This window comes from Polypterus senegalus, chromosome 12 (assembly GCF_016835505.1).
Source record: "Polypterus senegalus isolate Bchr_013 chromosome 12, ASM1683550v1, whole genome shotgun sequence".
NCBI classification, from domain to species: Eukaryota; Metazoa; Chordata; class Cladistia; order Polypteriformes; family Polypteridae; genus Polypterus; species Polypterus senegalus.
In genome coordinates this window covers 69,175,652-69,189,181 of record NC_053165.1, presented here as the reverse complement: position 1 = coordinate 69,189,181, position 13,530 = coordinate 69,175,652, and the positions used below count along the sequence as shown (strand labels likewise).

Below are 13,530 nucleotides of genomic sequence, written 5' to 3'. Positions count from 1 at the left end.
AAAATGAATGACAATGTAATAGCACGTCCCGGAAATTATTATTGTTATGTTGTAGCCGGTGAGTGCTGCGCGTCTCACAGGTGTACCGTGGCTTGCTCACATGTCAGTGAAGTGATCCCTATTTATGCTTTAAAGAGCCTGGATACCTATGTGTCCCCCTTTTATAACCATTGCTCTGTGTATATTGCCTTACTTTTTGGATTGCCACAAAGAAACCTGCGGGATTGGAGAAAGATTGAGAAGAGATCGTGAGAGGAAATGACAGCGTCGTGAAAACAAGACGGACTGTGAACGGACAGAAGCAGAAATGCTCCTACACCACCACATAATTAAGATTCGGTCAGTGATTCGAAGTAGGCCGTTCCTATCGAATCAATATCCAAGGGTTTTCTTTTGTAATTTTGTTTCCCTTATAAAAAATCATAATGCTGTGCGACAAAGGGCCCAGTTCACGACTGGCAGCCGCGTTTAAACAGGGAGCTCTTCACAGACAGCTTTAACACGCGCAGTGTAGTTGGGCGCACATGGCTAGTCATAAATACACATCATTCCCTAAACCCCTTTAAGATTATCTTCACCCATTCATATTATTCTTGAAATGCTGATGTGAAAATATTAATGTTTTATATTGCCAGAAAGCAATAATCTTGAAACACTAAGCACTTCATTTTAATGTCAGTGTCATGATTATACGAGCAAAATTAACTCAAAACAGCATTCTTAGGATTTTAATAAACCTGTCAGTTTAAGACTGTGGTATCCACAGGGCCTTAAAATTATGCTTCCTCTGCTGTCTCATACTGATGAATACTATGATTTATGTAAATCACCAGATGTCTTTTTTTTTTTTAAATATATAAAGTTCTGAATCTTCGTATCCTGGCACAATTAGGAGGAAGCTTAGTTTGTCCATCAGTGACTAGTTTATTTGTTTGGGAAGAACCTTAGTGATGTAAAATTAATGTCCGTTTTTTAGTTAGCTTTGTTTTCATTGACTTTAATTTGGTAAATAAGTTGAAAATTTAAACATCGTGAAGAAATGCATCTGTAACAAGTATTTAATTTCACAGTGAATATGATGTGATTCTGTGTAAACCTAAAATTGTTTCATGATTAAAGAAGACAGTCTCAGTAAGTCTGTATTTTGTCATTAAGCACTCTAGAAATCAAACATAAGGTGAGGAATCTTTTTGATAATTTTAGAGCACAACCTTTCTTAATCACCTCAGAGAAATATTATTTTTGGCATTAGTATATACCGACTCTGCTGGTGAAGGTTATCTCCACTGTCCATCCAATCTAAAGCCTTCAGTCTTGAATCTTATTTGAACCAGGCAGCCAGCTCTTTGCTGTGACGAAATTGAAACAATGGTGCCATTTGTGGGAAATAGTAAAATAAATACTATTCTAAAAGTTTGTTTGTGTTAGTGAGATCAGTATGATGACAGATTCTTATTAAATTACAATGCCTGTAACTTTTTTTTCTTTTTTGACAACTTTAAAGTATATTAGATGAGAAAAAAAATGTCATTAGTCATGTTGATTTTATTTCATCTTGTGGAATATATACTAAATTATTTATTGAAATATGTTATGTGAATGCTTTCGTAATTTGTGTTTTTTTTCTATCTTCTTGCAGCTCAGCTTCAAATGCAAATGGCTCAACAGCAGCATCACCAACAACAGTTCCAACAACAACAAGCTGCATTGCAGCAGCAACAGCAGCAGCAGCAGCAATTCCAAACTCAGCAACAGCAGCAGTTTCAGGCCCAGCAAGCAGCTGTCCAACAGCAGCAATTACAACAGCAGCACCAAATGAAGATGATACAGATTCAAAATAACACACAGTCTCAGGTATTATGGTCCAGATTTTTTTGTTAGTTATTTAACCCTTTCTTCTGTTTAGTAATTTTTTCAGTTTATTAGAGCTTGATTTGTAATTTGACACCTAAATGACATTGTCAGTTTTTTTTTTTTTTTATATTTTTCCATTGCTAACATCATCTGACTTGGTTCCTTGTCCCATTTTCAACAGGGTTTCTATCAAATATTTTTTACATTCTCTTTAATCACCAAAATAATATAAAAATACAAAAAAATAAATTAATCAGTCTTTTTTCACTATAAGATGATTTAATGTTTTAACACTGGTGACAAAATTGACAGTAGTATTTTGAAAATGACAAGTTTTGTGTTATATTATCAAATACTGTAGTTGAAATTTTAAAAAGAAGATTGTACAGTTGGCTGTACGAATAAATTCCCCCCCAGAAAATTCCATAGGCCTATAGTAGTAATTGTTCTGTTAGATTTTAATAAGCCCATTTTGGTCTTGTGAAATAACAGAATGAAACACTTTCTTAAATTTGTTTGTAAGAACCTTGGCTGTAGTGTTGACCGCAGGGTTCAGTCGGTAAGGGCACTGCATGAAAACGTGACTGAAATTGCTTTATGCAGCCTTTTTTGAAAAGTAATTGTGTCTATAAGAGTTATAGGCAGGCAACCGAGTGGAATAACAACTGGAAATGCATTCACTAATGTTGAAGCATTTAAGCATTCACAAATAAAGCATTTACAGTTAAACAACATTGTGTGTCTACAAGGCTTTTAAAGGAAAAGTTGAAGCTCGTACACCTGCCAGACCAAAAGCTAATTTATGAGAAACCCACCTGGTACTATGATATGGTGCCTGCTTCTTTGAATAGTAGCAAGCTCTCTGTGCAGCTTTTCGTGAAAAGAGGAATAAGTGGAACTTGATGCCGAGTAATAGAGATATCACCATACTGGAAACATTAATAGAGGAGTAGGAGCTTTATTCGTGACTGAAGTGAAGAAAAGGAGACTACACAGTCTTCTGTTATTCCACTGGTGTGGAACATTTTGTCTTAATTACAGGACCGTGCAAAAGACTCTGTACTTGTACTGCATGAAAGCAGAGATTGGGAATGATTAGAAGATGAGATGGAGAGTTACATACACCACTTGGCACAGGAACTTTGCTTGATCAAAGATTAAAGGATATGTTTGTAATAAAGGAAAAGGAGGTGAAGAAATTAATTGCGCATCAAGCTAACACAGATGACATATCTCTGCAGTTAGAACACACTCAGAAAGAAGGAAAACTTGAGAGTCAGTAAAGGGCCAAAAACCAAAAGTGGAATTTAAGTAACCACCTGTCAAGATCTGTATGTGGGGTTGGGGCAGTTAGGGAAAAGGGATCTTTGATAAGGCAAAGAGATGACAAGCAGGCTTGGAGACACATAAAACATATGCTGATGGACTTAACCAAGAACGGCAAATTTACAAGGGCAGGGGAAAGAATTTTTCCTCCGAAAATCTATTTGTGTTGTGGAAAAGCCACAAATCGCACATCTCCATCCAAGCAAAATTTGCCAAACACTTTCTCTGTATTTTTGCCTCAAGCTGTTCCTCTATGGAAAGTTTGCTTCTGCACTTCACTGTAGCCTGTGATGATCCAGACTGTCAGAAAACATAACAGGTACCCCTTGTTTATCTTTAATTGATTCAGAAGGTGTCGGGAACGATCTTTCCATTGTATTTCTTTCAAAAGCAAAAATTTCAAGTTATCCTTTATTTGCAGTATTTCTATATTTTTCTATTGGTATTGAGTTTTGAAAGCTGTTATCAGTACCAAATCAAATTTTAATATTGATCCAACATATTAGTACAGTGACATTTCAAAGTTGGACATAGATTTCATTTTTATTGGCACCAGAGTTGTAGTTACGCATTAAAATTTAAGTCAATTTTCATTTGTGTAGTGCAGGATGTTTTAATTTTTGCTAACAAAAGCAGCATCTTCTGCACTGTCAGATGTTTTGCAGGATCATTTCTAGCTTTTCATGCTCAAGTTCACAGGACTAGCAATAGCAAAAACACCTTTTCTTAATACAGTATGAAGATTGAGCACCTGCATTGCAGTTTGCATGGCAATTGCCCTTCCAGCTTAATCACAGTGACTTAACAACAATAGTTTGTGATTGGTGAAACAAAGAGGCACTTATAATAGGGTTAAAATTATTGCCAAATTATTCTATAAAACCCACATTGAAATCTAAATACTGTTGTGAAATAAAAAGCAAGAAAGAAGAAATATCAAATTTTTGAAATCTAATACAGTATTTTTAAATGTGTTTTGAATAAGTCATTGATGTTTAATTGTCCCTTGGTTATACTCAAAACAATAATCAAACTGGATTTTTCAGCATTTTTTTTTTTTAATTAATTGGGCTGTTTTTTTTTTGTTTTTTTTCTCTCTCTTCGTATAATGATTTCAATTAAGAATCCTTAGTAAATCTGCACAGGTATCCCTTGTTTAACGTGGTTTTATTAAGCGTGGGTTTTGAATAACACTCTTATTTTAAATGCGAAAGCCCCTTGAATACTGTGGCTATAAATTTGATTAGCGCGTTTTTGTTTTTTTTTTTTAAATTGTGGAAACGAGAGGTTGCTACTGAACGTGCAGATGTCACCATTCCCCCCCCTACACCCAGCTCAGCGGCCATAATGGGCATTCGAACTGTCACGGAGTCATGAGTCACCAATTCATTTGCCAAAATTAACCATAGAGAGTGGACATTTTTGTTGCATTTTTTTGCCAGTTGTTCACTTCTTTATCCTTGCTTTTGCTTGTAACTTTTTGGAAAGGGCAAGTGCTTAAAAGAATGAGTCATCATTGGAAAGTGAAAAGAAGAGAAGAAAGCCTATTACTTTTGATGTGAAGCTTGAGATAATCAAAAGATACAATCTTGGCGAAACAAAAGCAAACATTGGGAGGGAACTCGGCTTCAATGAATCGACTATCGGGACAATTTTAGCAAAGGCAGATACCTACAGCTACTCAGGAAAATTGACATCAAAGACTGCATGCAAGCAATCATTGTGTAATAGAACTCCGATTATGATTGAAATGGAAGATATCTTAAAATTGAAACAATTTGATGCAATGTTTGCTATATTTACTGAATTGGATCCGGATGTTGGCAGAAGTACGCTCTTCTGCTGCAACTTAGAAAGTCAAATTGCTTGATACAGATGGATCCACGAGAACCAGAAGAAAGAACTGTCCAAACGACCCTCCATAAATTCTTTTCTAATACATGTTAGTTTTAATCAATAAAGATTTTGTTTGCATTTTGACTTTCATTTTATACACACAAATTCAAGTACTTTATACATGTAGATTTTCCACATTTTAAATGATGGATCAATTATATTTTTTTTCCATTAGTTTTTATTTTTAATTAGAGCGGTTTTGTATAACGCGGCAAAATCAATGATTTAATTAATCCTGTTAATCAAGGGATACCTGTATCTAAAAGAAACTCATATCAATTTAAATTTCAGTATTAAGAATTTGCTTTGTTGTGCATCTTGAATCGCTGTTCTGTTTGTAGCTGATGAATTTTTGCTTATGTTTTAGATGATTCCATCAAGATTGCAGCAGCAACAACAGCAGCAACTGCAGCAGATGGTACAAATGCAGCAGCAGCTCCAGCAGCATCAGCAGGCAGCACAGGCTCAGGCACAAGCAATGCAGCAGACACAGCACCAGTCCCAAACTCAAACCATACAGCAGCAGATGCAACAGCTGGCCCAGAAACAGCAACAGGCACCCCAGCCCCAGCAAGCGCAGATGCCACCACAGTCCCAGGCACAAAATATGGTTCCACAGTCTTTAGCAGGGCAAATGGCAGGTCAACAAGTCTCCATGAACACCATAAACCAACAGCAGCAATTAAAGTACCAAGCAATACAGGTAAAATGTTTGTTAACATTACAGAGAAGTATTTCTTAACACTAACAAATGTATTTTTGTCTGACCCTGGGTAAATACTATATTATGTATATTTAAATAATGTAAAAAAAGTAACCATTTTAGCTTGTAGGAAAAAACTTCGATTTTTAAATTTGTCTGTTGTTGTGTATGTACTTCTTTTTGAACATTGGTACTATTTCCATCTGCTTTCATTAAATAAAAATTGATAGATGATCAGAGGTTTGTTTTAAAATCCCTCGTCATGTGTACTTTGAAATGTTAAGTGTGGCAGAAAACAACTAACATTGTTTAATGACTTCTTCATTTTTTGCTTAATTTGTATGGCTTTCTGTTCAGCTTCAGTTAGCCCAGCAACAGCAGGCCCAGCAGCAAGTACAACATCAAGTTCAACAGCAAGTACAACACCAGACCCAGCTTGTAGCAGGGCCCCCTGGACAGGTAAGGAGTACTAAAACACAGTTTAGCAGGTGGCACAGCCTGTTTAGTAAACAAAACAAAAAAGCATGATATTAACAGGCATGGTAGTGGGATTTTTGGTGGCACTTTGTGTTGTCATAAATATTTAGTTGCTCTGACCAATAGGATGGCATGAAAAGCGAAATGAGATCAGAGATTATATTTAAAATTTAACTTTACATTCCAGTGCAAGTATATGGTGTAGAAAAGTTCTCTTTTCCAGCCCCTATCCCCAATAAAGGTACACGTTTGAGAACCCTTGGCATGTGCATATAAAATTTACTAAAAGCTTATTTCCTTATCTAATAAACAAGACTAGGACTGAACAGATACGTTGTGTTTTATATTTCTCTATAAGTTTTATTTAGAGGAGATGCCAAAAACCCTTAAAATTTTGGTGGGTGCAGGTGTTTGGTAGAAGAAAATAAATATTAAATTAAGGGACATTTGTTTTAGCTAGTCAGCTTTTTAGCTGTTTATGGAGATTAGTGGAAGGCACCACAGTATTTTTCTTACCCTCCGAAAGTTTTAATAAAAAATGTGTGTGTCTTTGTGCTCTTTATCATGAGTATATTTGATATGTTTCTTGCTATGTGTTTTCCACAAACAAATTGATACTGAACACGGACATTTTTCTTTTGGTGTTCAGCATATATTAGTACTTGTAAATAATTAAGGTGCCAAATTTAAACAAGTGAGTTAAAAATCTATAGTTGAAATAAAACATGAGTAAAATATATTGGAAAAGTAATGCCTTTGTGTCTTGTAGCTCAAAATTTAAAACCTACATAAAGATTTTGATTTAAAGTGGAATTATTTACAGGTCAGATTGCTAGCAGTTGATTGATACAGGAAATGTAATTTCTTCCTACTCAATTAGTGTGGCTAAATATGTAACATGATGTCAGTAGGTAAAGGTGGCTATGTTCAAAGAACGCTACATACGGGAGGTTATTTGGACAAATTGGAAGGGAAGAGGTTTAACCATCTTTAAGGTTTTGCATTAAAAATTGGTGAGACAAGCACCTTTCAATAGGACAGCCAAACAATGGCTGCTTTTACAAATAGAATTTCCAAAAACCAAAACCCACTGGAAGCTGGCCTCTTTAAAAAAAAGTGATTAACAAATGGTAGTAGCTACTAAGATGGAAGAGACCTGCTTGGTCCATTTGGGTGTAATAGTAGGCTGGAGAATAATTTTGAAGTATTTTGGCACCAGACAGGAAAGTGGCCCAGAGTGCCAATACTTTGCGGAGCCATTCCTCCTACACTCCTACAGGGTCATATTGTATTCTCCATTTAACCTGTCTTTTACATGGTTTTTGAATGTTGAAGGAAAACCAGAGTATTAGAAGGGAACCTTCTGTAGAAATGTGTGAACCCCACCCATTCAACTGGGGTTGGGTATTTAACATAGAATAGCAGATACTTGAAATAGCCATGCAGAAAATGCATAAATATATATGAATATAAAAATTTCAACAGCTTAAAATTCTGGATTATGAAACTTTAGTTATAAGGTTGTTTGCTTTAATATGATTGCATGGAGGGAACCTGAGCTCGAGCTGTAGTGTAACATTGTCCTTCTGGGCCCAGTATTCAAGATTTATACCACATTCAATGTTATGTTCGTTGGTAACTCTATAGTTGGTCCATAAGTGAGAATCTTTGTGTTTTGTATCCTGCTTCGTATTGACATGTCATCCAGGGTTGGTTGTTGCATTGAACCTAGTAATATTGTGAGAGGCTGTGGCCCCCTGCGGCCCTAACGTAGGATAATTGGGCCCATTAATGGACTGTGGTTGAGTATGTGTAGCCATGAGTTTATTTAACCCATTTACTTATTTTAACATCAGCTCATACTTATTATTTTTACTTTTCATTAATGCTTATCTGTATGGTGCTAAGGTTTAGAACAATGTTCAAAGTGGATCTCTTTATTTAAATTGTGTTGTAATTGAGAATTACTCCACCTGCTGAGTTTGTTATACATGTACAACTAATACAAAAATCATTTGTAAGTATATACCATTTAAAATCATTGGACAACTTATTTTTTCCAATTAATAATTGTATATGCACTCATCCTGTAGAAAATTTTTATTAACAGTAAAACCATATAGTTGTATTTTTACACAAAAATTATATATTTTTTCTTTTTAGGACTTTTTTTTTTTTTTTAAGGTAACGGTTGAGTATACCCCAAAATTGGAATATTGATGTGTATTATACATACTGTAAGAAAGGCAAACCTAGAAAATACTAATGAGAGCTAATGGTTTTCTTCTTTCATGTAAAAGGAATTTAAAATTTTTTGTTCAGTTCTTTTAAAAATTATTAGGTGGTTTGTTTATAGGTTGTCTTACAGTTGGTTTATACAGCATTACAGATAATCATCATACAATTTTTAAGGGTTTTAGATAAAATACAGTACAAAAGACTGATATATGGTTCTTAAAGTACTGAGGTATAATGCGTTCCTTTGTGTACTGTTCACATTTATAGCTGCAACATAAAGTTCACTAAAGTCTTGTTGTTTTTAGCCATGTATTTTAGAGGGAATAGAATATGATGGATAAAATCCACCCTCTGTGTTACCTGTTTATTATCCGGTTTTGGTTAGGGTTGTGGATAGTCTGTGCCTTTGCCAATAGTTGTACAGAAATAAAATATCTAGTGAGTAAGTAGTTTTAAATATTGAGTATTTTTTTTTACTTAGAATATTTTTCTTCTACGTGTCTAAACCCAAACATGATTTCTTTCATTTCCAGGCTTAAAATCCCCCAAGCGTCTTAAGATAAATGCATTAGAGTGATTGGTGCTGAGGTGAAACAGCAGTAATTTTAAAACAAAGTGTGTATGGTTAGTTATTCGTGTTGAGGATGCTATTAAATGATGCAATTACAATAAAGGTCTGTCACAATTGGAACTTTTCATTCTACATTTTAGAGGGGTTAATAACATACCACCTGGTGACCATTAATAGTTTCTGGATTTTGTAAATCCCTTTTGTTTGATGGGACCATTGCAATTTTCCCCACCATGCTTCATGGCACGCTTTTATGTTTCATGGGAATGTTTATATATATATATATATATATATATATATATATATATATATATATATATATATATATTTGTGTGTGTGTTTAATATTGCCTGATGTTGCTTTTGCATGCTTGCTTGTATGTTATAATGCTGCTTTTAAGGCACATGATTTGCAATGTGTTGTTCTAATATAAACTAATAAAATTGCTGAGTTTCTTGCATTTTAGTTTCATTATTACTTGTTTTGCATTATGTGATCAATATGTGTGCAAACTTATTTTCAATTATATATAGCATACTTCTAGAAGTAAAAGTTTGTTTATAAAAGTCTATAATAGTTTAACTTATCAACAGATACTAATTCTACTTTAAAATTAATTTAGTAGTTTTTTTTAATAATCCATAATGTCATCTGTTTGCACAAGTTTTTTTTTATGACACCCATTTTTAAAATGTAAATTTATCAAAGTATTCAGAATATACAAGCAATAGTTATTTTTGTTGGAATCCTGATTTCACTGCTAGCACTTAGTATTTTTGAATATTTTGTTAGTACAGGTCTGGTTGCTAAAAAATATTTGGTCTTTGTATTAATGTTTTTAAGACCTCGCCAATCCTATGGCTGTCTGATACCTGACAAGGCATTTCTTTGAAGGAAAATACAAGACAGAAATGCTTTTAGAGTGTGTGTGTGTGATATATATATAAAATTTATTTATTTTTTGTTTGAAATCCCCTTAATCCCATTCACTCATTAGGATTTTTTTTTAGCCTAACTCTGTTTTGACATACATACATTCTCTGTTTGTGATACAGGATTTCAGTGCATGCATGTGCTTTCTTCCATTCCTGCCAATGCACTGCCTTTCTTGTTTTGCTATTACATGTCTGTTGTCCCTCTGTCCTCTAAGATGATGTCCACTACTATGGTCCGAGGTGGGATGCAAATACAACCAAGGTTACCTCGCGCAACCGCAGCTCCTCCAATGCCTTCAAACACCACTCCTTTGGGAGGACAGCATATGCCACAGGTATTTAAAACAGATTGAGTGAAAAATAAAGAGTTTCCGTAGGTATGCTTTTGTTCCAAGCATGTGTGATTCTACCTGCTATGAGCTGTCTGCCTTTCATCTTGCTATCTTGTTGAGAAGGGGACATGTGCTTTTCCTCTGAAGCTTTTGTCTTGGAAAAGAATATCCTAAGCATTAAACAATGGCAGAAGTAAACTACCATTTTGAGTATTTTTGTTTTTGTTATAGAGCAATGCAGTTTTTAAATATCAAATCTAAAAATAAGAAATAGATATATTAGACACAAAATAAAGTTATTTACAGTCATTTTACTGGAAAGTTGTGAAATTACTGCATGCTTCCTTCCATTTTATTTTGCGCTAGCTATGCTTGTATATCATATGTTACCAGCTTGCTTTACATTTTTAAATTATGTAAAATAATTCCTTGTATTAAATGAAATAAATTTGAACAAACTTGTTGAATATATTTCGGCAAATGTGTGTGTTTCACAGAATGATTTAGGTAGTGTGTAGAACTAGGTTAAAACATCTGTTGTGTGGACTGGTATTATGCTTGCCTGTCCTAACATACTTGGTGACTCCTCCCTGGCAATGGCATAAATGTAAGTTAAAGACAGTATTATTTTTATATATAATTTTTTTTTTAATTTTAAAGATTTAACAAGGATTGTTTATAGTGTTGATACTAGACACCTGAGCCTTCAGTCAGTTTTGTCATCACTTAAAGCTTGTTTGTGTTTCTTAGGGGTATTCTTGCTTTATTAATCATTTGTAGAATGCACCTCTGTTTCAAATTTCAAATCCCAATTTTGAAAATTAAAGAGGAATATTTGCAAAGCTTTCTAATGACATGATGGAAAGAAGTATAATATTAAAGTACTGTTAAAATCTAACATGTAATGGTTTGTTTCTCAGATGAGGGAATGTTTCAGTAGTAATGGATCAAATTATGAATGACATTTGAGAAGGTAGTCATTGGAATCATTACTCTTTCAGAACAACAATATTGGTCATTTTCAGGAGCTTAAATTTCAGTTCTGAAAGGGTGTGTAATGTTCATATTTATACACATTGTCTGGTCATCCCTATCAGATTTAGCAAAAAAACAAACAAACATAGGGCTACACTGTAATTAAAGGCCATCCTGAAAATTGATCAATTTCTATGGCAAATATCCATATCTGCTTCAAAGAGACGTAGTTGCCGTTTATTGTGAAAAAAACTTGGCTGTACTTTACCACCACCAACATGTGCACATTAACCAGTAAACTCTGGGCTTAAGCTGCCATTCTCTGCTAAAGAATTTTTAAATGACTAATAATCGCTATGTGCCATGTTGTATTTGTCATTAGTATTGTGTCTCTTAGTTACTTGTTTAACTTAGTACCCTGTAGTCCCAAATCCTTTTCTTGTGATTTCAGTTGTAATTTTTATTAGGTTGTTCCATAAACCTATTACAAATAATCGTCTTTTGTGTTTATTTAAAATTAAATTAAATTATAAACATTCATTTTTGTGAGTAATTAGAGATTAGTTTGTGTCAAGCACCCTGGGATATATTGTGTATCCCATATTGCTTTTTACAATAATCATGTTTGTAATATTTTAACTTAAAATTTAATTGTGGAATTTCTGTTTTAGTCTTAATGTTTTAGGGAGTTGTATTTTTGTGGTTATTTGTTGATAATGCAATCAATCCAGTCCTGCCTCTTTGGGAATAAAATACAAAACGGTAAAGACACTGTTCACTATGTGACAGTCGTCTTCATTTTGGTACACTTTGCTACATGCATGTGTCTGCATTTGGTCTTGTCTTGAACCTCCTTAGGTTATAGTCTAAAGGTAAATGATTTTTTTTTTTTTTAAAATTTGGTTAAAGGTTGTGTAGATACAATTAACAGTTGAGTTGTTTTTAATCAATCCTTCAACTTCAGTTTCCATAGTTGCCATTTATATAGAGTGTTGCAATCAAGTAAGTCTTTTCTTCTTTTTTAATGTTATGGTTTTTCATATTCGGGCATAACTAAAAGTCATCAAGCTCTCTGTAAATTCTAACATTAGTTAAATTTAACTACAATTGAGAATCTTCTCATAAACTTGCTAAAAGATATAAAAAAATAAACTGTTACCGATGCTATAATATTTAAGAAAGTAAATCCAGCCCCAATACTGTAGATCATGTGTTCTTTGTTATTTGGTGATTGGGAACTGTTACTATTTTGATGTAAAAGCACATTACTTGTTCTGGAACAGTTAACTTTTTATTAACACAATGTTAGAGCTAAAAGGCATCTTGCTGTTCATTAGTTTATTAACTCAGTCATTGTACAATGAATACAGCAGTATTTACAAATGGGCAGCGGTTTTGAATGATTCCCCACATCTCTCAATTATTGCAATTCCTGTAAATTCATTCTGTAATCTAAACCTGTAATTCCCTGGGAAATTGTATTGAACCCAAAAGCTTCATAAAGGGATGCATAGTTCCCTGCCAGTATGGAAAATGTTACAGTTTACAGATTACTCTATCATTGGAAATAATGCTGGACAGATTGAGGATTTCTGGATGCATAACTGGGAAAAAATGACAATGCAGTCCAGAAAAGGTTTGTAAAGTTATTTCTGAATGATCCACAAGACGTCGGGATCTATAAACATTAGACAGATAAGACCAGAGAGGAGAAAGAGTTGAGTCATTGCACACAATGCCGCGTTTGAAAATCAAATGCACCGTCACATTAGTCATCAAGCATTTTGATGGAGAGGTGATTATTTGATCCTTCAGGTTTACAACTAAATGGTCCAAACCTCTGTTCTCTTTGACAATGGATCTTTATTAGGCTTTTCCCTAAATAAGTGCTGTCAAATATCTGTAAATTAACAGTGTTGAATAGAAAAAAGTGCCAGAATTATTCCTAATATAATAGTAGAGACAGATAATCACATGCAGAAAACAATTGCCTTCAGGTTACTGCTGTGGTTTTCTGTGCTACTGAATAGTGAAGTGTACCTCTCTTTATGTATATTTCATATATGGTTTCTGTATGTTGGCATGTGTTTATTATCTGAATTAAAATGCCATAGTAAAACATGTTCATTGTATCTAATTGTAGGACTTGCTGAGGACTGGATGGTGGTTACACCATAGAATTGAGTGTAGTACTGTGTTTCTGACGTGCTTAAGGGTGTTTTG

At 34.1% G+C, this 13,530-nt stretch overlaps 1 protein-coding gene across 2 annotated transcripts in view; it reads left to right on the top strand.

Moving 5' to 3' along the window:
* The window catches only part of med15 (mediator complex subunit 15), a 30,033-nt gene that overhangs the window by 10,768 nt on the left and 5,735 nt on the right, over positions 1–13,530 (top strand). The window contains exons 6-9 of one of the 2 annotated variants that reach the window (XM_039772092.1): positions 1,640–1,854; positions 5,444–5,779; positions 6,137–6,238; positions 10,216–10,335. In XM_039772092.1, the coding sequence (XP_039628026.1) occupies positions 1,640–1,854; positions 5,444–5,779; positions 6,137–6,238; positions 10,216–10,335 (773 nt within the window). The remainder of the gene's footprint in view (positions 1–1,639; positions 1,855–5,443; positions 5,780–6,136; positions 6,239–10,215; positions 10,336–13,530) is intronic. The other variant, XM_039772093.1, reaches the window with a different exon arrangement.